The sequence below is a fragment of the Thalassophryne amazonica genome, chromosome 7 (genome assembly GCF_902500255.1).
Source record: "Thalassophryne amazonica chromosome 7, fThaAma1.1, whole genome shotgun sequence".
Taxonomy (NCBI): domain Eukaryota; kingdom Metazoa; phylum Chordata; class Actinopteri; order Batrachoidiformes; family Batrachoididae; genus Thalassophryne; species Thalassophryne amazonica.
Genome location: NC_047109.1, coordinates 117,524,437 through 117,550,125, shown reverse-complemented (window position 1 = coordinate 117,550,125; position 25,689 = coordinate 117,524,437). Strand labels below are relative to the sequence as shown.

The 25,689-nt window shown below is 41.4% G+C and overlaps 1 protein-coding gene across 1 annotated transcript; it reads left to right on the top strand.

Annotated features, from left to right (window-relative positions):
- Nucleotides 1-47: 47 nt before the first annotated feature.
- Nucleotides 48-25,149, top strand: derl1 (derlin 1). Its single transcript, XM_034175407.1, has 8 exons — nucleotides 48-345; nucleotides 6,697-6,808; nucleotides 6,899-6,963; nucleotides 21,928-21,954; nucleotides 22,175-22,270; nucleotides 22,375-22,427; nucleotides 22,764-22,874; nucleotides 24,529-25,149. The coding sequence occupies exons 1-8, from the start codon at nucleotides 193-195 to the stop codon at nucleotides 24,677-24,679; spliced, it is 768 nt and encodes a 255-aa protein (XP_034031298.1). The 5' UTR covers nucleotides 48-192; the 3' UTR covers nucleotides 24,680-25,149.
- The last annotated feature ends 540 nt before the right edge of the window (nucleotides 25,150-25,689 follow it).

The window sequence follows — 25,689 nt, the reverse complement described above, 5'->3', positions numbered from 1 at the left end:
CAGTAGTTGGCGGTAATGCACCATGTCAGTTTGTAAACTGCTAATAAACTTGACAGAAGAAGAACGGAGCCGAAGCTGGACGTAGCTATTTGTTTTTAGCCACGTCATGTGAACTTTGTGGCGAAAAGTCGCAACTTGTTTGTTTGTATTCGTTTTCACGGACTGTATATTTTGCTGTTATTCTGTGTGAAAATGTCAGAGTTCGGAGACTGGTTTCGAAGCGTCCCTTTTATCACCCGTTTCTGGTTCGCTGGTTCGGTGGCTGTTCCGCTGATTGGGAGATTTGGACTGATTAACCCCAGACACCTCATACTCTGGCCGGAATACTTCTTTCGTAGATTTCAGGTACGTGTTCACGAGCTGTTTGTTGGTGATGTTGTTTTAAAAACGGTCTGTTAGCAGCAGGCTAACAGGCCCGGTGTCACGTAGAGACATCTGATTGGGTGTCAGCAGAGCCGGACGTGAATCAGCCAATCAGATGAGCCGCATTGCTCGATTTTTGTTTTATCACATAGTAGAAAAAAATAAAGATGAAATATCAATTAATGCGTTATACAAGATAATAATAAATCACAAAACATATACACATAATTAGTGTGCCTAAATTGAGAGAATGGCGACATGAGTCGAAAAACATCGGTCACGTGACTTATGGTGTCATCTTGGGTTCAAAATAGCGTTGGCCGTTAATCTCTGCATGTAAATCCAGCTATTGTTTAATTTATTCGCTGAAAATGTCAGGTTGTTGTGCATTTGGATGCACAAATAGATACAACAAGGGCTTCAAGATGTACAGATTCCCTTCAGATCCGAATAGAAGAAACACACCGTAGAGAGGGTCAGTGACTTCAAGTTCCTGGGAACATACATTTCTCAGGACCTTACATGGGGCACCAGCACCAATGCCCTTGTGAAAAAGGCACAGCAGCGTACGTGGGTGATTCTTTAACTACGGGCACTATTGGCCTTGTAAATGTAATTTCCACCACACCATTGCTTTACAATATAAAGAGCCTTGGGGCAACTGTTTGTTGTGATTTGGCGCTATATACATGTGCTCTGATGTCACTGTTTATCTTCATAGAAACTACCCAAACAATCTTTCATACAAACTGTTTAAAGGGACATTACAGTGTTGTGGTGGAAATTACGGCAATAGTGTGGGACAACTACATTTTGTTTAAAAAAAATCACAACAGTTGTATGACATTGAATACCCCAATTATGTTTTGATTATTTTACTGATATTTTATTCAGAGATATTTTAAAACATTAGAAAAAATGTTTCTTTACCATTCATTTTTATCATTGAAGATCAAAAGTCTGGGTGTGGGACAAGCACAAAACGGCAATATTTGCATATAATGATGCTGAAAAAAGGTGTAAAGTCATCATAGACTACTAGAACAAATTTCTTAACACACTTTCATTGTAAAGATAACTATAAAAGTGTGAAATTTCCCCTTTTTTCTGTTTTTCATACAATATGATCAAAGGACATATAAGTGCCCGTAGTCTAAGAATCACCCCTGTACTTTTTAAGGTCACTGTCAACCTGTCCCAGGAAAGTCAACCTGTCCCAGGAACTGCTGCTGTCCTTCTATAGGTGTTCTGTAGAGAGCGTCCTCACCAACAACATCTTGGTATGGTACAGGAGCTGCTCTCAGGTTGACAAGAAGGCTCTGGAGAGAGTCAGGAAGTGAGCACAGAGCATCATAGGAGCGCAGCTGTCCTCTCTGTCAGACATCTATAACACCAGATGTCTGCGCAGGGCCAGAAGCATCAGCTTCGATGGTTCACACCCCGGGCACAGCCTGTTCTCACTGCTGCCCTCAGGAAAGAGGTACCGGTCCATCAAGGCCCGCACATCCAGACTCAACAACATTCATTCATTCATTCATTCATTCATCTTCTACCGCTTAGTCCAATTAAAGATCGCGGGTTGCTGGAGCCTATCCCAGCAGTCATAGGGTGTGAGGCGGGGTACACCCAGGACAGGACGCCAGTCTGTCGCAGGGCCACAAACAGACAAACAAACACAGACACACCCACACGCACCTAACCCGCATGTCTTTGGATGTGGGAGGAAACCGGAGCACCCGGAGGAAACCCACGCAAACACGGGGAGAACATGCAAACTCCACACAGAAAGGCCAAAGGAATTGAACCCATGACCTTCTTGCTGTGAGGCAACAGTGCTAACCACTAAGTCACCATGCCACCCGACTCAACAACATGTTCTACCTAAGTGCAATACAAGTATTGAATGCACATTAGCCTACAGTCTGCACTATTCATTGCATTTATTTTTTATAAAGGTGAATGCAATGAATAGTACAGACTTCTGTTTATATACACCCACTGGCTCCTTTGTAAATACATGCATATATTGTTGTATTTTTATATTTACTTTTTACACCTTTGCACTATGGGAGTTGTCTTTTAATTTCGTTGTACCTTGTGTATAATAATAAAAGCATTCTATTCTATTTGGGAAAATAAAGTAAGCCATGTGGGATGGAAGCCAACCTAAAACGTCATTATTTAAACCAGATATTCGCAGTCACCAGACAAAAAAAGTCCCAAAGTTTTTGTACTGTTTTCCATGTAATAAACACCGTACATAATGGATTTTGTACAACAGATTTTCTCTCACATCGGTTAAAATGTCCCGTCCAATTGCAGTGTATTTCCATTAAACTCCTCGCATGCGGGACCGGAGTCATTTCTGTGATTAAAAGCCTGACTGTTTATTTTTGGCTGTGGGTATTTGCATGGCGGCCATTTCCATAACTCTCATTTGGCTATTCGCATGGCAAGACTCTGGTACGTATATTCGCACGGCAAGACTCTGGTGGCAAAACTTGGCGCTACTTGTATAAACAAACATACTGCATTCAAGATGTCTTATAATATTTTTCAATTTTGATGATTTTTTTAAAATTTATTTGGCCATGTCCATAACTCATTTCAGTATTCGCACGGCAAGACTCTAGTGGCAAAAGGCCGACCCTATAACTCTCATTTAATGCAGTATGTTTGTTTATACGAGTAGTTCCAAGTTTTACCACCAGAGTCTTGCTGCATGAATAGCCAAATGAGTTATGGACATGGCGGCCGTGTGAATAGCCACTTCATTTATTTTTTTCACACCGTGCTCAGACTTGGAGCCACAGCCTGATGTGCACCTGTTAAATCGACACAAAAGGCTGTCATTTGACACGTTTCTGCTTTCACTGCTTCGTCTGCCATCATATTATAATAGTTTTTGCAGTGTACACACTGATTACATTTTGATAATAGATCAAATACATTTGGCAGAAAAAAATTTCATAGGAAATTTTGACCCGGTCATTAAATGAGGCGCAGGTCCCGATTCAGGATGTTAGATGTTCAGCACCTCCTGACTGTAACTAATCCCTTACATACATGTCGCTCGCATCGGATCGCAATGTAGTTCCATTAAAACCCAGAGCAGTCTGGACGTGCAGAGGTACAAATTACAGTTCAGCTCTGACACTCGCTGATTTGAGGAAAGTGGGACCGGAGATATTTCCCTGATTTAAAAGACAAACTTTATTTTTTTGGACTTTTTTTTTTTTTTTTTTGACTCGGACCTGAAGCCTGATGTGCAGCTGTTAAATCAGGTGCAAAAGGCTGTGATTTGACACTTTTCTGTTTTCAGTCCTTCGTCTGCCAGCATATTATAATAGCTTTTACAGTGAGCATTCTGATAAATGGATTAAAAAGGTCCACACATTTACAGCATGAAGTCACTAAAAGAGGAAATTGTACAGCTTACCTTTGATTTGGAGTTGATGATTGTAGAAAGAAAACCTTTTTGGGGGTCAAATTATTCCAAAATAAAGCATAATCCAGAGATGGAGATCTTTAAAACTGTCACACGTCATTGAATGACACAGAGTTACAGAGTTGCAGAAGTGTAAATCAGGCTTTAAATGAATTAAATAAATCATCATAAATTGTAATTTATGTTAATTTGATAGCTGAACTATTTTTATATTTATTTTGATAGCACCTGTACCTGGATGTGTTGCTGTGTGTGGTTAAATGATTTAAAAAAATGTTGAAAACATAAATGGTTCATTCAGTAAGTAGCTCAGCGCAGTTGGAACCAAAATGGTGCCATGTTCTGAGTTGACGCCACTCTCTCAATAAAGGCACACTACACGTAATATATTACTTACTTGTGTAAAAATAAATACAATTTTTACCTCCAACAGTTTAGTTACAATAGAGGAGATATGAATGAGTCAGATATTTAGAGGAAATTGAAACAAAAATAACTTTTTCTAACTACCATTTTCTGTACGATAAGTCGTTTTTCTTTTTACTACTTTACTAGTTTGGACTGTTCTGTGATTTGTACACTCAACAAAAATATAAACGCAACACTTTTGGTTTTGCTCCCATTTTGTATGAGATGAACTCAAAGATCTAAAACTTTTTCCACATACACAATATCACCATTTCCCTCAAATATTGTTCACAAACCAGTCTAAATCTGTGATAGTGAGCACTTCTCCTTTGCTGAGATAATCCATCCCACCTCACAGGTGTGCCATATCAAGATGCTGATTAGACACCATGATTAGTGCACAGGTGTGCCTTAGACTGCCCACAATAAAAGGCCACTCTGAAAGGTGCAGTTTTGTTTTATTGTGGGGGGATACCAGTCAGTATCTGGTGTGACCACCATTTGCCTCATGCAGTGCAACACATCTCCTTCGCATAGAGTTGATCAGGTTGTCAATTGTGGCCTGTGGAATGTTGGTCCACTCCTCTTCAATGGCTGTGCGAAGTTGCTGGATATTGGCAGGAACTGGTACACGCTGTCGTATACACCGGTCCAGAGCATCCCAAACATGCTCAATGGGTGACATGTCCGGTGAGTATGCCGGCCATGCAAGAACTGGGACATTTTCAGCTTCCAAGAATTGTGTACAGATCCTTGCAACATGGGGCCGTGCATTATCCTGCTGCAACATGAGGTGATGTTCTTGGATGTATGGCACAACAATGGGCCTCAGGATCTCGTCACGGTATCTCTGTGCATTCAAAATGCCATCAATAAAATGCACCTGTGTTCTTCGTCCATAACAGACGCCTGCCCATACCATAACCCCACCGCCACCATGGGCCACTCGATCCACAACATTGACATCAGAAAACCGCTCACCCACACGACGCCACACACGCTGTCTGCCATCTGCCCTGAACAGTGTGAACCGGGACTCATCCGTGAAGAGAACACCTCTCCAACGTGCCAAACGCCAGCGAATGTGAGCATTTGCCCACTCAAGTCGGTTACGACGAGGAACTGGAGTCAGGTCGAGACCCCGATGAGGACGACGAGCATGCAGATGAGCTTCCCTGAGACGGTTTCTGACAGTTTGTGCAGTTTCAGCAGCTGTCCGAGTGGCTGGTCTCAGACGATCTTGGAGGTGAACATGCTGGATGTGGAGGTCCTGGGCTGGTGTGGTTACACGTGGTCTGCTGTTGTGAGGCTGGTTGCATATACTGCCCAATTCTCTGAAACGCCTTTGGAGACGGCTTATGGTAGAGAAATGAACATTCAATACACGAGCAACAGCTCTGGTTGACATTCCTGCTGTCAGCATGCCAATTGCACGCTCCCTCAAATCTTGCGACATCTGTGGCATTGTGCTGTGTGATAAAACTGCACCTTTCAGAGTGGCCTTTTATTGTGGGCTGTCTAAGGCACACCTGTGCACTAATCAGCATCTTGATATGGCACACCTGTGAGGTGGGATGGATTATCTCAGCAAAGGAGAAGTGCTCACTATCACAGATTTAGACTGGTTTGTGAACAATATTTGAGGGAAATGGTGATATTGTGTATGTGGAAAAAGTTTTAGATCTTTGAGTTCATCTCATACAAAATGGGAGCAAAACCAAAAGTGTTGCGTTTATATTTTTGTTGAGTGTATGTCAAAAACAGAGATGTAACATCCACAAAAATCAGGCTTCCTGACATTTTCAGTGCAGTGGATAGTTTATTTTTTGTGTAAAATATGTTTCAAGACTGGTGAAAACTATTTTTTGTTGCTGGTGTGTTATTTTTCTTATACACTAAATGACAAACTGCAGTAACAAATGAAAGATCCATTCATTTTGTATACCTGCTTACTTGTACAGGCTGACTTTTGGCTTGTTTATGATAGTGCTGTTTTAATTTGTATTATTTTGTTTGGCTGTAAAGCACTTTGATCACCTCACCTTTGAGGTGGCCTTGAGTTGTGCATGATGAAAGATTGATAATGAAATGAGATTCTTAAGTATTTGTACTTTTTTATTACATTAGCAGTTTGCAACAGCGTATTTAGGGATGGGAATCAAGAATCTGTTCCAAATTATTGACCTTGACTTTCAAAATTATCTTGATTTTGCAACATTAAGATGGGCAGTTTTGAGATAAAGGGGTGGACTCATTATTGCAAGATGTCCAAGACTGCAAGGGATACAGCAAATGTTCCATATACCAAAGGAGAATGCGACGTGTGTAGTCTTTTTTTATTTTTTTTTTATTTTGTTTTGACATGACCTTCAAATAAGAACATCAGAATTATTCCGTCATATCCTGATGAAGACTTGTGATGTGAACACCAAACCAAAACTGAAATAATTACTCATTAATGTCTCTCTTCATTCCAGCTCTGGAGACCGATCACTTCTACTCTGTATTTCCCGGTGGGTCCTGGCACTGGTTTTCTCTACCTGGTCAACCTGTATTTCCTCTACCACTACTCCACCAGGTTGGAGACAGGTGAGACTTTATGCATCTTCAAACCTCGGCTCTGTGTGGCTTCAGTCAGTGCTAACCATCATCTTCTTCTTGTTTCATTTTGTTTACCAGGTGTCTTTGAAGGCAGACCAGCAGATTACATCTTCATGCTGTTCTTCAACTGGCTCTGCATCGTTGTATCCTCTGACTAGCTGCATGAAGCTTTTATCTATAACCCCAATTCCAATGAAGTTGGATGTTTGTGTAAAATGTAAATAAAAATGGAATACAATGATTTTCAAATCCTCTTCAACCTATATTTAATTGAATACACCACGAAGACAAGATATTTAATGTTCAAACTGATTTGCTTGGATGGCAGCATGTGTTGCTCCAAAACCTGGATGTACCTTTCAGCATTGATGGTGCCATCACAGATGTGTAAGTTGTCCATGCCATGTGCACTAACACACCCCCATACCATCACAGATGCTGGCTTTTGAACTTTGCACTGGTAACAATCTGGATGGTCTTTTTCCTCTTTTGTCCAGAGGACACGACGTCCATGATTTCCAAAAACAATTTGAAATGTGGACTCATTAGACCACAGCACACTTTTCCACTTTGCGTCTGTCCATTTCAAATGACCTCGGGCCCAGAAAAGGAGGTGGTGTTTCTGGATTTTGTTGATGTCTGGCTTTCGCTTTGCATGGTAGAGTTTTAACTTGCACTTGTAGATGTAGTGAAGAACTACGTTAACTGACAATGGTTTTCTGAAGTGTTCCTGAGCCCACGCGGTAAGATCCTTTACACAATGATGTCAGTTTTTAATGCAGTGCCGCCTGAGGGATCAAAGGTCACGGGCATTTGATGTTGGTTTTTGGCCTTGCTGCTTACGTGTAAAGTTGTCCAGATTCTCTGAATCTTCTGATTATACAACTCCTGCCAAAAATTATGGAATCACCGGCCTCGGAGGATGTTCAGTCAGTTGTTTAATTTTGTAGAAAAAAAGCAGATCACAGACATGACACAAAACTAAAGTCATTTCAAATGGCAACTTTCTGGCTTTAAGAAACACTATAAAAAAAATCAGGGGAAAAAAATTGTGGCAGTCAGTAACGGTTACTTTTGTAGACCAAGCAGAGGGAAAAAATATGGAATCACTCAATTCTGAGGAAAAAAACAAAAGAACGCTCCAACACATCACTAGTATTTTGTTGCACCACCTCTGGCTTTTATAACAGCTTGCAGTCTCTGAGGCATGGACTTAATGAGTGACAAACAGTACTCTTCATCAATCTGGCTCCAACTTTCTCTGATTGCTGTTGCCAGATCAGCTTTGCAGGTTGGAGCCTTGTCATGGACCATTTTCTTCAACTTCCACCAAAGATTTTCAATTGGATTAAGATCCGGACTATTTGCAGGCCATGACATTGACCCTGTGTCTTTTTGCAAGGAATGTTTTCACAGTTTTTGCTCTATGGCAAGATGCATTATCATCTTGAAAAATGATTTCATCATCCCCAAACATCCTTTCAATTGATGGGATAAGAAAAGTGTCCAAAATATCAACGTAAACTTGTGCATTTATTGATGATGTAATGACAGCCATCTCCCCAGTGCCTTTACCTGACATGCAGCCCCATATCATCAATGACTGTGGAAATTTACATGTTCTCTTCAGGCAGTCATCTTTACAAATCTCATTGGAAGGGCACCAAACAAAAGTTCCAGCATCATCACCTTGCCCAATGCAGATTCGAGATTCATCACTGAATATGACTTTCATCCAGTCATCCACAGTCCACGATTGCTTTTCCTTAGCCCATTGTAACCTTGTTTTTTTTTTTCTGTTTAGGTGTTAATGATGGCTTTCGTTTAGCTTTTCTGTATGTAAATCCCATTTCCTTTAGGCGGTTTCTTACAGTTCGGTCACAGACGTTGACTCCAGTTTCCTCCCATTCGTTCCTCATTTGTTTTGTTGTACATTTTCGATTTTTGAGACATATTGCTGTAAGTTTTCTGTCTTGATGCTTTCATGTCTTCCTTGGTCTACCAGTATGTTTGCCTTTAACAACCTTCCCATGTTGTTTGTATTTGGTCCAGAGTTTAGACACAGCTGACTGTGAACAACCAACATCTTTTGCAACATTGCGTGATGATTTACCCTCTTTTAAGAGTTTGATATTCCTCTCCTTTGTTTCAATTGACATCTCTCATGTTGGAGCCATGATTCATGGCTCCAATTCATGGCTACCTATACCAATGTCATAGGTATTAAAGGCATTGCGCTGCGGTGGTTTGAATCATATTTGTCTAATAGATTACAGTTTGTTCATGTAAATGGGGAATCTTCTTCACAGACTAAAGTTAATTATGGAGTTCCACAAGGTTCTGTGCTAGGACCAATTTTATTCACTTTATACATGCTTCCCTTGGGCAGTATTATTAGACGGTATTGCTTAAATTTTCATTGTTACGCAGATGATACCCAGCTTTATCTATCCATGAAGCCAGAGGATACGCACCAATTAGCTAAACTGCAGGATTGTCTTACAGACATAAAGACATGGATGACCTCTAATTTCCTGCTTTTAAACTCAGATAAAACTGAAGTTATTGTACTTGGCCCCACAAATCTTAGAAGCATGGTGTCTAACCAGATCGTTACTCTGGATGGCATTTCCCTGATCTCTAGTAATACTGTGAGAAATCTTGGAGTTATTTTTGATCAGGATATGTCATTCAAAGCGCATATTAAACAAATATGTAGGACTGCCTTTTTGCATTTACGCAATATCTCTAAAATCAGAAAGGTCTTGTCTCAGAGTGATGCTGAAAAACTAATTCATGCATTTGTTTCCTCTAGGCTGGACTATTGTAATTCATTATTATCAGGTTGTCCTAAAAGTTCCCTAAAAAGCCTTCAGTTGGTTCAGAATGCTGCAGCTAGAGTACTGACGGGGACTAGCAGGAGAGAGCATATCTCACCCGTGTTGGCCTCCCTTCATTGGCTTCCTGTTAATGCTAGAATAGAATTTAAAATTCTTCTTCTTACTTATAAGGTTTTGAATAATCAGGTCCCATCTTATCTTAGGGACCTCGTAGTACCATATTACCCCATTAGAGCGCTTCGCTCTCAGACTGCGGGCTTACTTGTAGTTCCTAGGGTTTGTAAGAGTAGAATGGGAGGCAGAGCCTTCAGCTTTCAGGCTCCTCTCCTGTGGAACCAGCTCCCAATTCAGATCAGGGAGACAGATACCCTCTCTACTTTTAAGATTAGGCTTAAAACTTTCATTTTCGCTAAGGCTTATAGTTAGGGCTGGATCGGGTGACCCTGGACCATCCCTTGGTTATATTGCTTTAGACGTAGACTGTGTTTCATAATTATTGTATGGCCTTGCCTTGCAATGTGGAGCGCCTTGGGGCAACTGTTTGTTGTGATTTGGCGCTATACAAGAAAAAAGTTGATTGCTTGATTGATTCATGTCAGTCCACTTGGTGTAACAGCTCTCCAAGGTGTGATCACTCCTTTTTAGATGCAGACTAACGAGCAGATCTGATTTGATGCAGGTGTTAGTTTTGGGGATGAAAATTTACAGGGTGATTCCATAATTTATTCCTCAGAATTGAGTGATTCCATATTTTTTTCCCTCTGCTTGGTCTAAAAAAGTAACCGTTACTGACTGCCACAATTATTTTTCCTGATTTCTTATAGTGTTTCTTAAAGCCAGAAAGTTGCCATTTGAAATGACTTTAGTTTTGTGTCATGTCTGTGATCTGCTTTTTTTCTACAAAATTAAACAACTGAATGAACATCCTCCGAGGCCGGTGATTCCATAATTTTTGCCAGAGGTTGTAGATGATGGAATCCCTAAATTCCTTGCAGTTGAACGTTGAGAAATATTGTTCTTAAACTGTTGGACTATTTTTTCACGCAGTTGTTCACAAAGTGAGATCCTCGCCCCATCTTTGCTTGCGAACGACTGAGGCTCCTTTATACCCGAGCATGCTTCCTTTATACCCAATCATGACACTCACCTGTTCCCAAATAGGTGTTCTTTGAGCATTCAACAAGTTGCCCTGTCCCAACTTTTTTGAAACGTGTTGCAGGCATCCATTTCAAAATGAGCAAATATTTGCACAAAAACAACAAAGTTTATCAGTTTGAACATTAAATATCTTGTCTTTGTGGTGTATTCAATTGAATATAGGTTGAAGATGATTTGCAAATCATTGTATTCTGGTTTTATTTATATTTCACACAATGTCCCAACTTCATTGGAATTGGGGTTGTAAAATGGGGATAGTGTGTCTTAATAATCTGTGATTTCAGTCCCGCTCATCCATGTTTGGTCTGCAGCTCTCTGCTGCCCTGTTTGCATGTCTCATATATGAAACCTCACCTCTCTCTCTGCAGCACTGTGACAGTCAGTGGCCCTGTGCTGTGTCAAAGGAACCCTGCAGAGCAGACAAACCTAATCTAGGTCACATTCAGTATTAGCAGCCAGCCCACATCTGAACACTGTGTCATTATATGACACCACTTCAGTTCAACTCAGTGAAATGAAACTTTGATTTAATACAGATCAGATGAGTTTTTTTGTTTTTCTAGCTTGTTAGTTAAATTCAACATACATGGGTGATTCTTTAACTACGGGCACTATTGGCCTTGTAAATGTAATTTCCACCACAACATTGCCTTACAATATAAAGCGCCTTGGGGCAACTGTTTGTTGTGATTTGGCGCTATATACATGTGCTCTGATGTCACTGTTTGTCTCCATAGAAACTGCCCAAACAATCTTTCATACAAACTGTTTAAAGGGACATTACAGTGTTGTGGTGGAAGTTACGGCAATAGTGTGGGACAACTACATTTTGTTTAAAAAAAATCACAACAGTTGTATGACATTGAATACCCCAATTATGTTTTGATTATTTTACTGATATTTTATTCAGAGATATTTTAAAACATTAAAAAAAAATGAAGAAAAAATAAAAAGTACCATTCATTTTTATCATTGAAGATCAAATGTCTGGGTGTGGGACAAGCACAAAATGGCAATATTTGCATATAATGATGCTGAAAAAAGGTGAAAAAGTCATCATAGACTACTAGAACAAATTTCTTAACACACTTTCATTGTAAAGATAACTTTTTTCTGTTTTTCATACAATATGATCAGAGGACATAATAAGTGCCCGTAGTCTAAGAATCACCCACAAATCAGATTGCATAAAAAAAGGCAAATTACAAGTTATGTTTGGACAATCATGGAAATCCCAAAGTGTTTAATGATCCAGCTCCCAGTTCAGATCAGGGAGACAGACACCCTCTCTACTTTTAAGATTAGGCTTAAAACTTTCCTTTTTGCTAAAGCTTATAGTTAGGGCTGGATCAGGTGACCCTGAACCATCCCTTAGTTATACTGCTATAGACTTAGACTGCTGGGGGGTTCCCATGATGCACTGAGTGTTTCTTTCTCTTTTTGCTCTGTATGCACCACTCTGCATTTAATCATTAGTGATTGATCTCTGCTCCCCTCCACAGCATGTCTTTTTCCTGGTTCTCTCCCTCAGCCCCAACCAGTCCCAGCAGAAGACTGCCCCTCCCTGAGCCTGGTCCCCTGGAGGTTTCTTCCTGTTAAAAGGGAGTTTTTCCTTCCCACTGTCGCCAAGTGCTTGCTCACAGGGGGTCGTTTTGACCGTTGGGGTTTTTACATAATTATTGTATGGCCTTGCCTTACAATATAAGGCGCCTTGGGGCAACTGTTTGTTGTGATTTGGCGCTATATAAATAAAATTGATTGAAATTGATTGATTGATAAGTAATTACTCTATTTTTTGGGGGAAAAAATGCTGTATTGCACGATACTCGCAGTCAACACAATTCACAAGCTGTTCCTATATAAATATCTGAAAGATGTGCTGTGATTCACACTTTGGAACAGTAGGTAGCAGAATTGCGGCATTAAAGCCCCTTTCACATCGGGCCCACTTCAAGTTGCGTCATTATGTTGACGCCACGTGCATGCAACCCAGTGCCGAGACGGTGTAGCTCAACGCCACAACAGTGCGAGGGACGCAAAGTATGAAGTGAATCAGACTCCTAAAATTAAACATGTTTAATTAATTCTGCATCGAGCACAGAATGCAGAAAGGAAGTGGTTTCAGCGCAAATCAGGGTAAAGCAACGGTACTCAACATGACTGGAAGCCACACCCTCACAACACAACATTACCCGATGCCACTTTATGATTCTTGCTGTGTTCCATTGTTCCCGAAGTATAAATTACACAGGATTGTTTTTATATTGTGTACACAATGCAGTGAAACTACACGCTCAAAGAGCACAGAAAAAGAAATACTCAGCCTGGCTGCTGCTGCAGCTACTCACTCTTAAATTCTCTGGACATCCCTAGTCCACTCACGGACGATTCGTTCACACGCGCACACGTGTGAACAATTAAAAGAAAAAAAAAACTGGCTGGCTGCAGGCAGTTCCTCGCTCTCTCCTCAAACTCTCTCATCAATCAATCAATCAATTTTTTTATATAGCGCCAAATCACAACAAACAGTTGCCCCAAGGCGCTTTATATTGCAAGGCAAGGCCATACAATAATTATGTAAAACCCCAACGGTCAAAACGACCCCCTGTGAGCAAGCACTTGGCTACAGTGGGAAGGAAAAACTCCCTTTTAACAGGAAGAAACCTCCAGCAGAACCAGGCTCAGGGAGGGGCAGTCTTCTGCTGGGACTGGTTGGGGCTGAGGGAGAGAACCAGGAAAAAGACATGCTGTGGAGGGGAGCAGAGATCGATCACTAATGATTAAATGCAGAGTGGTGCATACAGAGCAAAAAGAGAAAGAAACAATGCATCATGGGAACCCCCCAGCAGTCTACGTCTATAGCAGCATAACTAAGGGATGGTTCAGGGTCACCTGATCCAGCCCTAACTATAAGCTTTAGCAAAAAGGAAAGTTTTAAGCCTAATCTTAAAAGTAGAGAGGGTGTCTGTCTCCCTGATCTGAATTGGGAGCTGGTTCCACAGGAGAGGAGCCTGAAAGCTGAAGGCTCTGCCTCCCATTCTACTCTTACAAACCCTAGGAACTACAAGTAAGCCTGCAGTCTGAGAGCGAAGCGCTCTATTGGGGTGATATGGTACTACGAGGTCCCTAAGATAAGATGGGACCTGATTATTCAAAACCTTATAAGTAAGAAGAAGAATTTTAAATTCTATTCTAGAATTAACAGGAAGCCAAGGAAGAGAGGCCAATATGGGTGAGATATGCTCTCTCCTTCTAGTCCCCGTCAGTACTCTAGCTGCAGCATTTTGAATTAACTGAAGGCTTTTTAGGGAACTTTTAGGACAACCTGATAATAATGAATTACAATAGTCCAGCCTAGAGGAAATAAATGCATGAATTAGTTTTTCAGCATCACTGTGTTAGGGCCCTGTCCCACTGCGGAGAGGATTAATTGCGCATGAATTGAGTATACAAATTACGGGCATTCGTTGTCGTCCGCAACGAAAATGGCCAAAAACGACATGTGCCAGTATGAATTACGGATATATTAACAATATATAGCGAATATATGATGAACAATCACGGTTGTATAATGCATGTAGTGAGGAAATGGATCAGACGCATTGTGATTATCACAGCAGTATTACGGGTGTATTATGATGCATCGCGCACGTGTTGCGTGTGCACGGCATCTGCATTGTGGTCATAAATGAAACACACTCGATCCTTTCAGCATCACTATTCACACCAACAGTACAGCCTTTGGAGCATTTGCTGGACTTGGACAAGTTGATTGGAGTAAACAAGCAGTGAACAGGGCGAGTGGTGACGTCAGCAGATCGCATCAGAGCGCAGCTCGTCTCAGCGATTATAACAAGAAGTTAAATCTGTTATAAACATAGGAATAAATAGTGTAACAGCTGCAGACAAGAAGGAAAAAACATGCAGCTGTTTTATCAAGCCTTGACAATGTAAACAAGTCAAATAATTACCTTTTCAGACGGCTCAAAATACTTTCTGCAGCTGAGCCATGTGCACGCACGCGAACGGCCCAGCTGCAGCTTCCTCTGTGATTCAGGAGGTGATTAGAGCCGTTTTTAACAGACAATTTGCAGAATAAAATGATTAATCCGCCATGAAATAATTATTTTATATACACAGTGTGCAGCGCAAAGCGCGTTGTAGCTGGTAGAACAAAGAACGGCGTCTAGCTGTGAACACAGCGCATCTGACTTGCATCCACCGCAAATCAAATGCAAAGCAGATATAATTAAAACGCTTTATTCATGGCCAATCTGTATGCAGTCACTACAACTTATTTTAGTTCGTGATGTGGACATAATGGGCGCGCAAAATATCCATTTTACACACTGTCCCAGTCCGCTGCCAAGCCGCAAATCCCCGTCAGTTGCGGATATCAGCAGATCAATCAATCAATCAATTTTTTATATAGCGCCAAATCACAACAAACAGTTGCCCCAAGGCGCTTTATATTGTAAGGCAAGGCCATACAATAATTATGTAAAACCCCAACGGTCAAAACGACCCCCCGTGAGCAAGCACTTGGCTACAGTGGGAAGGAAAAACTCCCTTTTAACAGAAAGAAACCTCCAGCAGAACCAGACTCAGGGAGGGGCAGTCTTCTGCTGGGACTGGTTGGGGCTGAGGGAGAGAACCAGGAAAAAGACATGCTGTGGAGGGGAGCAGAGATCAATCACTAATGATTAAATGCAGAGTGGTGCATACAGAGCAAAAAGAGAAAGAAACAGTGCATCATGGGAACCCCCCAGCAGTCTAAGTCTATAGCAGCATAACTAAGGGATGGTTCAGGGTCACCTGATCCAGCCCTAACTATAAGCTTTAGCAAAAAGGAAAGTTTTAAGCCTAATCTTAAAAGTAGAGAGGGTGTCTGTCTCCCTGATCTGAATTGGGAGCTGGTTCCACAGGAGAGGAGCCTGAAAGCTGAAGGCTCTGCCTCCCATTCTACTCTTACAAACCCTAGGAACTACAAGTAAGCCTGCAGTCTGAGAGCGAAGCGCTCTATTGGGGTGATATGGTACTACGAGGTCCCTAAGATAAGATGGGACCTGATTATTCAAAACCTTATAAGTAAGAAGAAGAATTTTAAATTCTATTCTAGAATTAACAGGAAGCCAAGGAAGAGAGGCCAATATGGGTGAGATATGCTCTCTCCTTCTAGTCCCCGTCAGTACTCTAGCTGCAGCATTTTGAATTAACTGAAGGCTTTTTAGGGAACTTTTAGGACAACCTGATAATAATGAATTACAATAGTCCAGCCTAGAGGAAATAAATGCATGAATTAGTTTTTCAGCATCACTCTGAGACGAGACCTTTCTGATTTTAGAGATATTGCGTAAATGCAAAAAAGCAGTCCTACATATTTGTTTAATATGCGCTTTGAATGACATATCCTGATCAAAAATGACTCCAAGATTTCTCACAGTATTACTAGAGGTCAGGGTAATGCCATCCAGAGTAAGGATCTGGTTAGACACCATGTTTCTAAGATTTGTGGGGCCAAGTACAATAACTTCAGTTTTATCTGAGTTTAAAAGCAGGAAATTAGAGGTCATCCATGTCTTTATGTCTGTAAGACAATCCTGCAGTTTAGCTAATTGGTGTGTGTCCTCTGGCTTCATGGATAGATAAAGCTGGGTATCATCTGCGTAACAATGAAAATTTAAGCAATACCGTCTAATAATACTGCCTAAGGGAAGCATGTATAAAGTGAATAAAATTGGTCCTAGCACAGAACCTTGTGGAACTCCATAATTAACTTTACTTTGCAGTGCCTTTAATACCTATGGCATGCTCTAATCTCTGTAATAAAATTTTATGGTCAACAGTATCAAAAGCAGCACTGAGGTCTAACAGAACAAGCACAGAGATGAGTCCACTGTCCGAGGCCATAAGAAGGTAATTTGTAACCTTCACTAATGCTGTTTCTGTACTATGATGAATTCTAAAACCTGACTGAAACTCTTCAAATAGACCATTCCTCTGCAGATGATCAGTTAGCTGTTTTACAACTACCCTTTCAAGAATTTTTGAGAGAAAAGGAAGGTTGGAGATTGGCCTATAATTAGCTAAGATAGCTGGGTCAAGTGATGGCTTTTTAAGTAATGGTTTAATTACTGCCACCTTAAAAGCCTGTGGTACATAGCCAACTAACAAAGATAGATTGATCATATTTAAGATCGAAGCATTAAATAATGGTAGGGCTTCCTTGAACAGCCTGGTAGGAATGGGGTCTAATAAACATGTTGATGGTTTGGATGAAGTAACTAATGAAAATAACTCAGACAGAACAATCGGAGAGAAAGAGTCTAACCAAATACCGGCATCACTGAAAGCAGCCAAAGATAACGATACGTCTTTGGGATGGTTATGAGTAATTTTTTCTCTAATAGTTAAAATTTTGTTAGCAAAGAAAGTCATGAAGTCATTACTAGTTAAAGTTAATGGAATACTCAGCTCAATAGAGCTCTGACTCTTTGTCAGCCTGGCTACAGTGCTGAAAAGAAACCTGGGGTTGTTCTTATTTTCTTCAATTAGTGATGAGTAGAAAGATGTCCTAGCTTTACGGAGGGCTTTTTTATAGAGCAACAGACTCTTTTTCCAGGCTAAGTGAAGATCTTCTAAATTAGTGAGACGCCATTTCCTCTCCAACTTATGGGTTATCTGCTTTAAGCTACGAGTTTGTGAGTTATACCACGGAGTCAGGCACTTCTGATTTAAAGCTCTCTTTTTTAGAGGAGCTACAGCATCCAAAGTTGTCTTCAATGAGGATGTAAAACTATTGACGAGATACTCTATCTCACTTACAGAGTTTAGGTAGCTACTCTGCACTGTGTTGGTATATGGCATTAGAGAACATAAAGAAGGAATCATATCCTTAAACCTAGTTACAGCGCTTTCTGAAAGACTTCTAGTGTAATGAAACTTATTCCCCACTGCTGGGTAGTCCATCAGAGTAAATGATCAGACAGAAGGGAGTTTTCAGGGAATACTGTTAAGTCTTCTATTTCCATACCATAAGTCAGAACAAGATCTAAGATATGATTAAAGTGGTGGGTGGACTCATTTACTTTTTGAGCAAAGCCAATAGAGTCTAATAATAGATTAAATGCAGTGTTGAGGCTGTCATTCTCAGCATCTGTGTGGATGTTAAAATCGCCCACTATAATTATCTTATCTGAGCTAAGCACTAAGTCAGACAAAAGGTCTGAAAATTCACAGAGAAACTCACAGTAATGACCAGGTGGACGATAGATAATAAGAAAAAAAAAACTGGTTTTTGGGACTTCCAATTTGGATGGACAAGACTAAGAGTCAAGCTTTCAAATGAATTAAAGCTCTGTCTGGGTTTTTGATTAATTAATAAGCTGGAATGGAAGATTGCTGCTAATCCTCCGCCCCGGCCCGTGCTATGAGCATTCTGACAGTTAGTGTGACTTGGGGGTGTTGACTCATTTAAACTAACATATTCATCCTGCTGTAACCAGGTTTCTGTAAGGCAGAATAAATCAATATGTTGATCAATTATTATATCATTTACCAACAGGGACTTAGAAGAGAGAGACCTAATGTTTAATAGACCACATTTAACTGTTTTAGTCTGTGGTGCAGTAGAAGGTGCTATATTAGTTTTTCTTTTTGAATTTTTATGCTTAAATAGATTTTTGCTGGTTATTGGTAGTCTGGGAGCAGGCACCGTCTCTACGGGGATGGGGTAATGAGGGGATGGCAGGGGGAGAGAAGCTGCAGAGAGGTGTGTAAGACTACAACTCTGCTTCCTGGTCCCAACCCTGAATAGTAGGTTTGGAGGATTTAAGAAAATTGGCCAGATTTCTAGAAATGAGAGCTGCTCCATCCAAAGTGGGATGGATGCCATCTCTCCTAACAAGACCAGGTTTTCCCCAGAAGCTTTGCCAATTATCTATGAAGCCCACCTCATTTTTTGGACACCACTCAGACAGCCAGCAATTCAAGGAGAACATGCGGCTAAACATGTCACTCCCGGTCCGATTGGGGAGGGGCCCAGAGAAAACTACAGAGTCCGACATTGTTTTTGCAAAGTTACACACCGATTTAATGTTAATTTTAGTGACCTCCGATTGGCGTAACCGGGTGTCATTACTGCCGACGTGAATTACAATCTTACCAAATTTACGCTTAGCCTTAGCCAGCAGTTTCAAATTTCCTTCAATGTCTCCTGCTCTGGCCCCCGGAAGACAATTGACTATGGTTGCTGGTGTCGCTAACTTCACATTTCGCAAAACAGAGTCGCCAATAACCAGAGTTTGATCCTCGGCGGGTGTGTCGTCGAGTGGGGAAAAACGGTTAGAGATGTGAACGGGTTGGCGGTGTACACGGGGCTTCTGTTTAGGACTACGCTTCCTCCTCACAGTCACCCAGTCGGCCTGCTTTCCCAGCTGCTCGGGATCTGCCAGAGGGAAACTAACGGCGGCTAAGCTACCTTGGTCCGCACCGACTACAGGGGCCTGGCTAGCTGTAGACTTTTCCACGGTGCGGAGCCGAGTCTCCAATTCGCCCAGCCTGGCCTCCAAAGCTACGAATAAGCTACACTTATTACAAGTACCGTTACTGCTAAAGGAGGCCGAGGAATAACTAAACATTTCACACCCAGAGCAGAAAAGTGCGGGAGAGACAGGAGAAGCCGCCATGCTAAATCGGCTAAGAGCTAGTAGCTGCGCTAAGCTAGCGGATTCCTAAAAACACGCAAAGTGAATAATGTGTAAATAATTTAGAGGTGATTCAGCAGAAGGAGTGCTTTAGTTAAGGCACGTGAAGATTACACTGGGAAACAAATCGTAATCTAGATAACTAGATCAATCTAACTGCGCAGATTAAACAGCTAACAGATACAGAAAAACACCGCTGTGCTCCAGAACAGGAAGTGATACAATACCGCAGTGAGAGCCAACCACCAGTAGAGGCAAGCAAACATTCCACCACAGATGACGGCGAATATACAGTGCATAGATTATGTATGGAGTATGTAAGGCGGATGTCATCCGCAGCCAAAATTTTGTGCAGCTCAAAAATCCTGGTAACGGAAAAACGTGCCTCTGCAGATAATTGCGGGCCAGTGCAGATGTCGGCCGACTCATACAAGTATGTTTCACGGATATTGCGGATGTTAAGCGAATATGAGCCAATTTTGTGTGCAATCCATACGCAAATCCTCCTAAACACCAGTGGGACTGGGCCCTTAAAGTCCATAAACGTCCTGCTCACAGACTGATTGCCAGAGACAGGACATGTCCACATCAAGTATAACTCCAGACATCTCCACATTTACTCACGGATGGTTCGTTCCCATGTGCACAGCTCGCGGTCAAAGGCAAAGATAAACTATTACTGCCTGCAGATCCTCCTCTGCGTTCTCACCTCCTCTCTGCCCTCCTGCTGTGCATACCTGACGCAGACATTCCTGCGTCGTCATGATGCTGCATGAAGCAACTTGAAGCAGGCCTGGTGTGAAAGGGGCTTAAGCTGGACCAAACCTCAGGTTTTCCAGGGAGTTAGTTGGCCAGCCTGGAAGTATAATAAGTACAGTGGTCTGTACTCTCACAGGTCACAACCTGTTGAACAGACATTTAATGGTAATGAGACTCCAACAGGTCAGTACATGTACAGCTTGTGGGGAAGAACCTGAGACGCCACTCCATTTTTTGGGCCAGTGTCCAGCATGGGGTAGATTGAGGCAGAGGTTTTTGGGATCCTTTATTTTGGAACCTGATTAGATTAGGAAACTGAAGTTAAGGAAACTGGTATTATTAAAGGTCCCAAAAGGTTTAACTAAGTAGTTTCATTCTGGGTGGTGGAGCAATGGGTCCTTTTGCAGCCTGTGCTCTGCTGGGCTGATTGTCCACCCCTTCTTCCCTAACTTACCCTAACATGGAGGCAAACTGCTGTTAATAAATAAATAAATAAAAAAACAATTCTGATTGAAGTTGTGCTGTATTTTGGAGAACAGGTGAAATGAATAAATCAGGTTCTCATACTGAAATTCCATGCTCTTGAATATAGAAAGCAGAGGTGGTGGACAAGTAGATAGTGTGCTTGGTTTCAGTGTGGAAGGTTCCTGGTTCAAACCCAACCCCACCACATTTCTCCATTTAATGTGAAGTTGCGTCAGGAAGGGTATCCGGCTTAAAACCTTTGCCAAATCAACATGTAGATTCACCTTGGATCTGCTGTGGTGACTCCAAGTGAAAACAAGGGAGCAGATGAAGGGACTTTATAAAAAGCAATATGGGAGGTCCTTAATCCTCTAGTTGCTCCCAAAGTGTAGTGAGCACTTTGCATGGTAGCACCCAGACATCTGTGTATGAATGGGTGAATATGAGGCATCATTGTAAAATGCTTTGAGCTTCTGATGCAGATGGAAAAGCACTATATAAGTAGTCAATTTACCATTTTTAATCTTCATATTGCCCAGAATGTTACTTGTTTGGACTATGCGGGACAACAGGAACAGTACGAGCAGGAGAGCTAGGCTAAGCTTATGTTTTTCAAATTATAAGCATTTTGAATGTTTAATTACTTGTATTTACCAAGGCAAACTTGCACCATATTTAGTTATTAATGGAGCCACAGACTAGATGTTTTTGTTTGTTCAGTGGCTGCAAGAAGCAGTTTACTCAGTTTTTTTTTTTATATAGTACACTAACAGCTCATTAGCAGCTGCTTGTTATCAGTGTTTGCATGAAGCAGTAGCACATTTTGGAAATATATGCAAATTGTTTTACTATTCATGGTGTATTTTTGGACAGATGCAGCTTGTCATCCACAAAGTACAAGACTTCGAGTTTAAGTCTGAGTTTTTACAAATAAGCAATGTACGTGCACGCAGAGTGTGAACTTACTGCATGGATGCACATGCCTAAACTGTCCAGCAGTAGGCACTACTGGTGGCAGGAGACCATGTAATGTGGTTTGTGGTTTGCTGCCACCTACTCATCACTGAAGCAAGAAGTAGCAGTTCAGCAGCTGGGGGTCCAGCTTTGAACTACCTTCCAGTGCACAGCTGGTTGAAGTCTCTGTGTTCAGCTGTGATTCCTTCCTTGACTGTGACTGTAGATAACTGGACTCATCATGGACATGCAGGTGAGAATCCGTCTCGGTGTTTTTAAGATTAAACTAAATCTACACTTAATCCCGACAATACACACAGATAACTCGCAGAATGGTGGAACATTATTGTACTTGCATAAAGTCAAGCTCAAATCCAGGGGCTGGTTCAACTTTTGACACTAACCCTGAGCTGGAACTCTTCAGGAAGTTGTTGAAACACTAAACAGCTGTCAGATTTGTAATTCCCCCTCAGCTGCTGATGATTGCCATGATCATGTCAGTACTGTACGTCTGGGCTCAGCTCCACAGAGATACCGTCGTGAGCTTCTGGTTCGGAACAAGATTCAAGGTAGCAATACTTCAATATCTCAAACATAATGTGATGTAATTTACACTATGATGTTGATACCTCCTCACTTATGATTATCAATAATTTCTTTCTCACCTTCTTAGGCACGTTATCTACCCTGGGTCATTCTGGTCTTCAACTACATCATTGGGGGCACGTGAGTAACACTTAACTCACTTTTCTAAGGACTGTTTATATTCCATGTTTAAATGTTACATTTCTTGGCTACTTGAGTTGCTTGACTGTGGCATTTGTTATTAAAGTTCAGTTACTGGTGGGACTGCACAATTTGGTAGAAAAAAAAATTAGTGGTTATTGTTGGAAGTATTGAATTTGCAGTTTGGTTAATATGTAGTTTTTGTAATGCTAAACAGGTCCATAAATATTTAGACAGTGGGGGTAGTGAATGGGGACAAGATGTACGACTTGCAGTTTTGTTTTATGTACTGACATTTTCTGTGAGTTTAGTCAGTTTTCTCTTGTTTTTCTTCAGTCTGATGGATGACCTGGTAGGGAACCTGGTGGGTCACCTGTACTTCTTCCTCATGTATAAATACCCAATGGACTCTGGAGGGCGTACCTTGCTCTCCACACCTGAATTCTTGCAAGTATTCCAGTTTAATATGTACAGTAGTGTTCAGAATAATAGTAGTGCTATGTGACTAAAAAGATTAATCCAGGTTTTGAGTATATTTCTTATTGTTACATGGGAAACAAGGTACCAGTAGATTCAGTAGATTCTCACAAATCCAACAAGACCAAGCATTCATGATATGCACACTCTTAAGGCTATAAAATTGGGCTATTAGTAAAAACAAAAAGTAGAAAAAGGGGTGTTGACAATAATAGTAGTGTGGCATTCATTCAGTGAGTTCGTCAATTTTGTGGAACAAACAGGTGTGAATCAGGTGTCCCCTATTTAAGGATGAAGCCAGCACCTGTTGAACATGCTTTTCTCTTTGAAAGCCTGAGGAAAATGGGATGTTCAAGACATTGTTCAGAAGAACAGTGTAGTTTGATTAAAAAGTTGATTGGAGAGGGGAAAACTTATACGCAGGTGCAAAAAATTATAGGCTGTTCATCTACAATGATCTCCAATGCTTTAAAATGGACCAAAAAAAAAAAAAAACCAGAGACGTGGAAGAAAACAACCATCAAAATGGATAGAAGAATAATCAGGATGGCAAAGGCTCACCCATTGATCAGCTCCAGGATGATCAAAGACAGTCTGGAGTTACCTGTAAGTGCTGTGACAGTTAGACGCCTGTGTGAAGCTAATTTATTTGCAAGAATCCCCTGCAAAGTCCCTCTGTTAAATAAAAGACGTGCAGAAGAGGTTACAATTTGCTAAAGAACACATCAACTGGCCTAAAGAGAAATGGAGGAATATTTTGTGGACTGATGAAAGTAAAATTGTTCTTTTTGGGTCCAAGGGCTACAGACAGTTTGTGAGACGACCCCCAAACTCTGAATTCAAGCCACAGTTCACAGTGAAGACAGTGAAGCATGGTGGTGCAAGCATCATGATATGGGCATGTTTCTCCTACTATGGTGTTGGGCCTATATATCGCATACCAGGTATCATGGATCAGTTTGGATATGTCAAAATACTTGAAGAGGTCATGTTGCCTTATGCTGAAGAGGACATGCCCTTGAAATGGGTGTTTCAACAAGACGATGACCCCAAGCACACTAGTAAACCAGCAAAATCTTGGTTCCAAACCAACAAAATTAATGCCTCGCAGATGTGAAGAAATCATGAAAAACTGTGGTTATACAACTAAATACTAGTTTAGTGATTCAAAGGATTGCTAAAAAAGCAGTTTGAACATAATAGTTTTGAGTTTGTAGCGTCAACAGCAGATGCTACTATTATTGTGAACACCCCCTTTTCTGTTTTTTTTTTTTGTTTTTTTTACCAATAGCCCAATTTCATAGCCTTCAGAGTGTGCATATCATGAATGCTTGGTCTTGTTGGATTTGTGAGAATCTACTGGTACCTTGTTTTCCATGTAACAATAAGAAATATACTCAAAACCTGGATTAATCTTTTTAGACACAGCACTACTATTCTTCTGAACACTACTGTGGTCTCTCTCTGTCATGATCAGCACCAATAGACACGCTGCTGTATCCAGTCTCTCATCACAGCTGTAGAAGTCTGTAACACCTTCATAGCTGGCTGGAACTGGCATTTTGTTGGCGTCCCTCATTTTAAACATATTCTGATGGATGTTTGTGCCAATTCCCATTTGCAGGTATCGCTTTTTCCCCACCATAAGGGGAGGGGTGGCAGGCTTTGGAACCCCTCCCCGCAGGAGAGCGCCACAGGAGGAGCAGGCAGGGGGAAGGGCCGGCGGCGGCGGGCGTCACAACTGGGGCCAAGGCTTCCGCTTGGGGGATGATTGAGGAAGGAGCCATGCCCGCTTTCACCACAAGCAGCTGTTTGGATAATGTCGAGTTAAAACATCTGCTTCTTCCAGTTTGTTCCGGGTCCTGTCAGAGAAGGATTTAGCACTAAACTAGGAAAATCATCGTTACAGCATACAACCAAAGGAAACGCGAAGAAGTGCTCAACAGTCTTATGTCACCAACATTCTGCTGCCGCTGTGTAGCAGATCAGAATAAATTAGTTTTGTTATTAATGGATTCTTCTCATTTTCCCCACGTGCTCCCACCAGACTGTTGCAGCTGCCGACCAGCGACTGTGATTCTTGATTCTTGCTAGAAAGCGGGCAAAGCTAGCTGGGAGCACGCTTTCAGGTCTGGATTTACATGAGATGAAAATGTTTTCAAAGCCTTGGCGGCACAGTTCCGTCTGTCCTGTTGGAATTTTTGCAGTTGTCATCTTTGTAAATATAACAGCTGGCAATTTACAACATGTGCATGTGTATGGAATTCTGTGCTTGTTTTAACAAAACGTGGAATTCCCGATCCAGACACACGATGCTTCAATCAATCAATCAATCAATTTTTTTTATATAGCGCCAAATCACAACAAACAGTTGCCCCAAGGCGCTTTATATTGTAAGGCAAGGCCATACAATAATTATGTAAAACCCCAACGGTCAAAACGACCCCCTGTGAGCAAGCACTTGGCGACAGTGGGAAGGAAAAACTCCCTTTTAACAGGAAGAAACCTCCAGCAGAACCAGGCTCAGGGAGGGGCAGTCTTCTGCTGGGACTGGTTGGGGCTGAGGGAGAGAACCAGGAAAAAGACATGCTGTGGAGGGGAGCAGAGATCGATCACTAATGATTAAATGCAGAGTGGTGCATACAGAGCAAAAAGAGAAAGAAACAGTGCATCATGGGAACCCCCCAGCAGTCTACGTCTATAGCAGCATAACTAAGGGATGGTTCAGGGTCACCTGATCCAGCCCTAACTATAAGCTTTAGCAAAAAGGAAAGTTTTAAGCCTA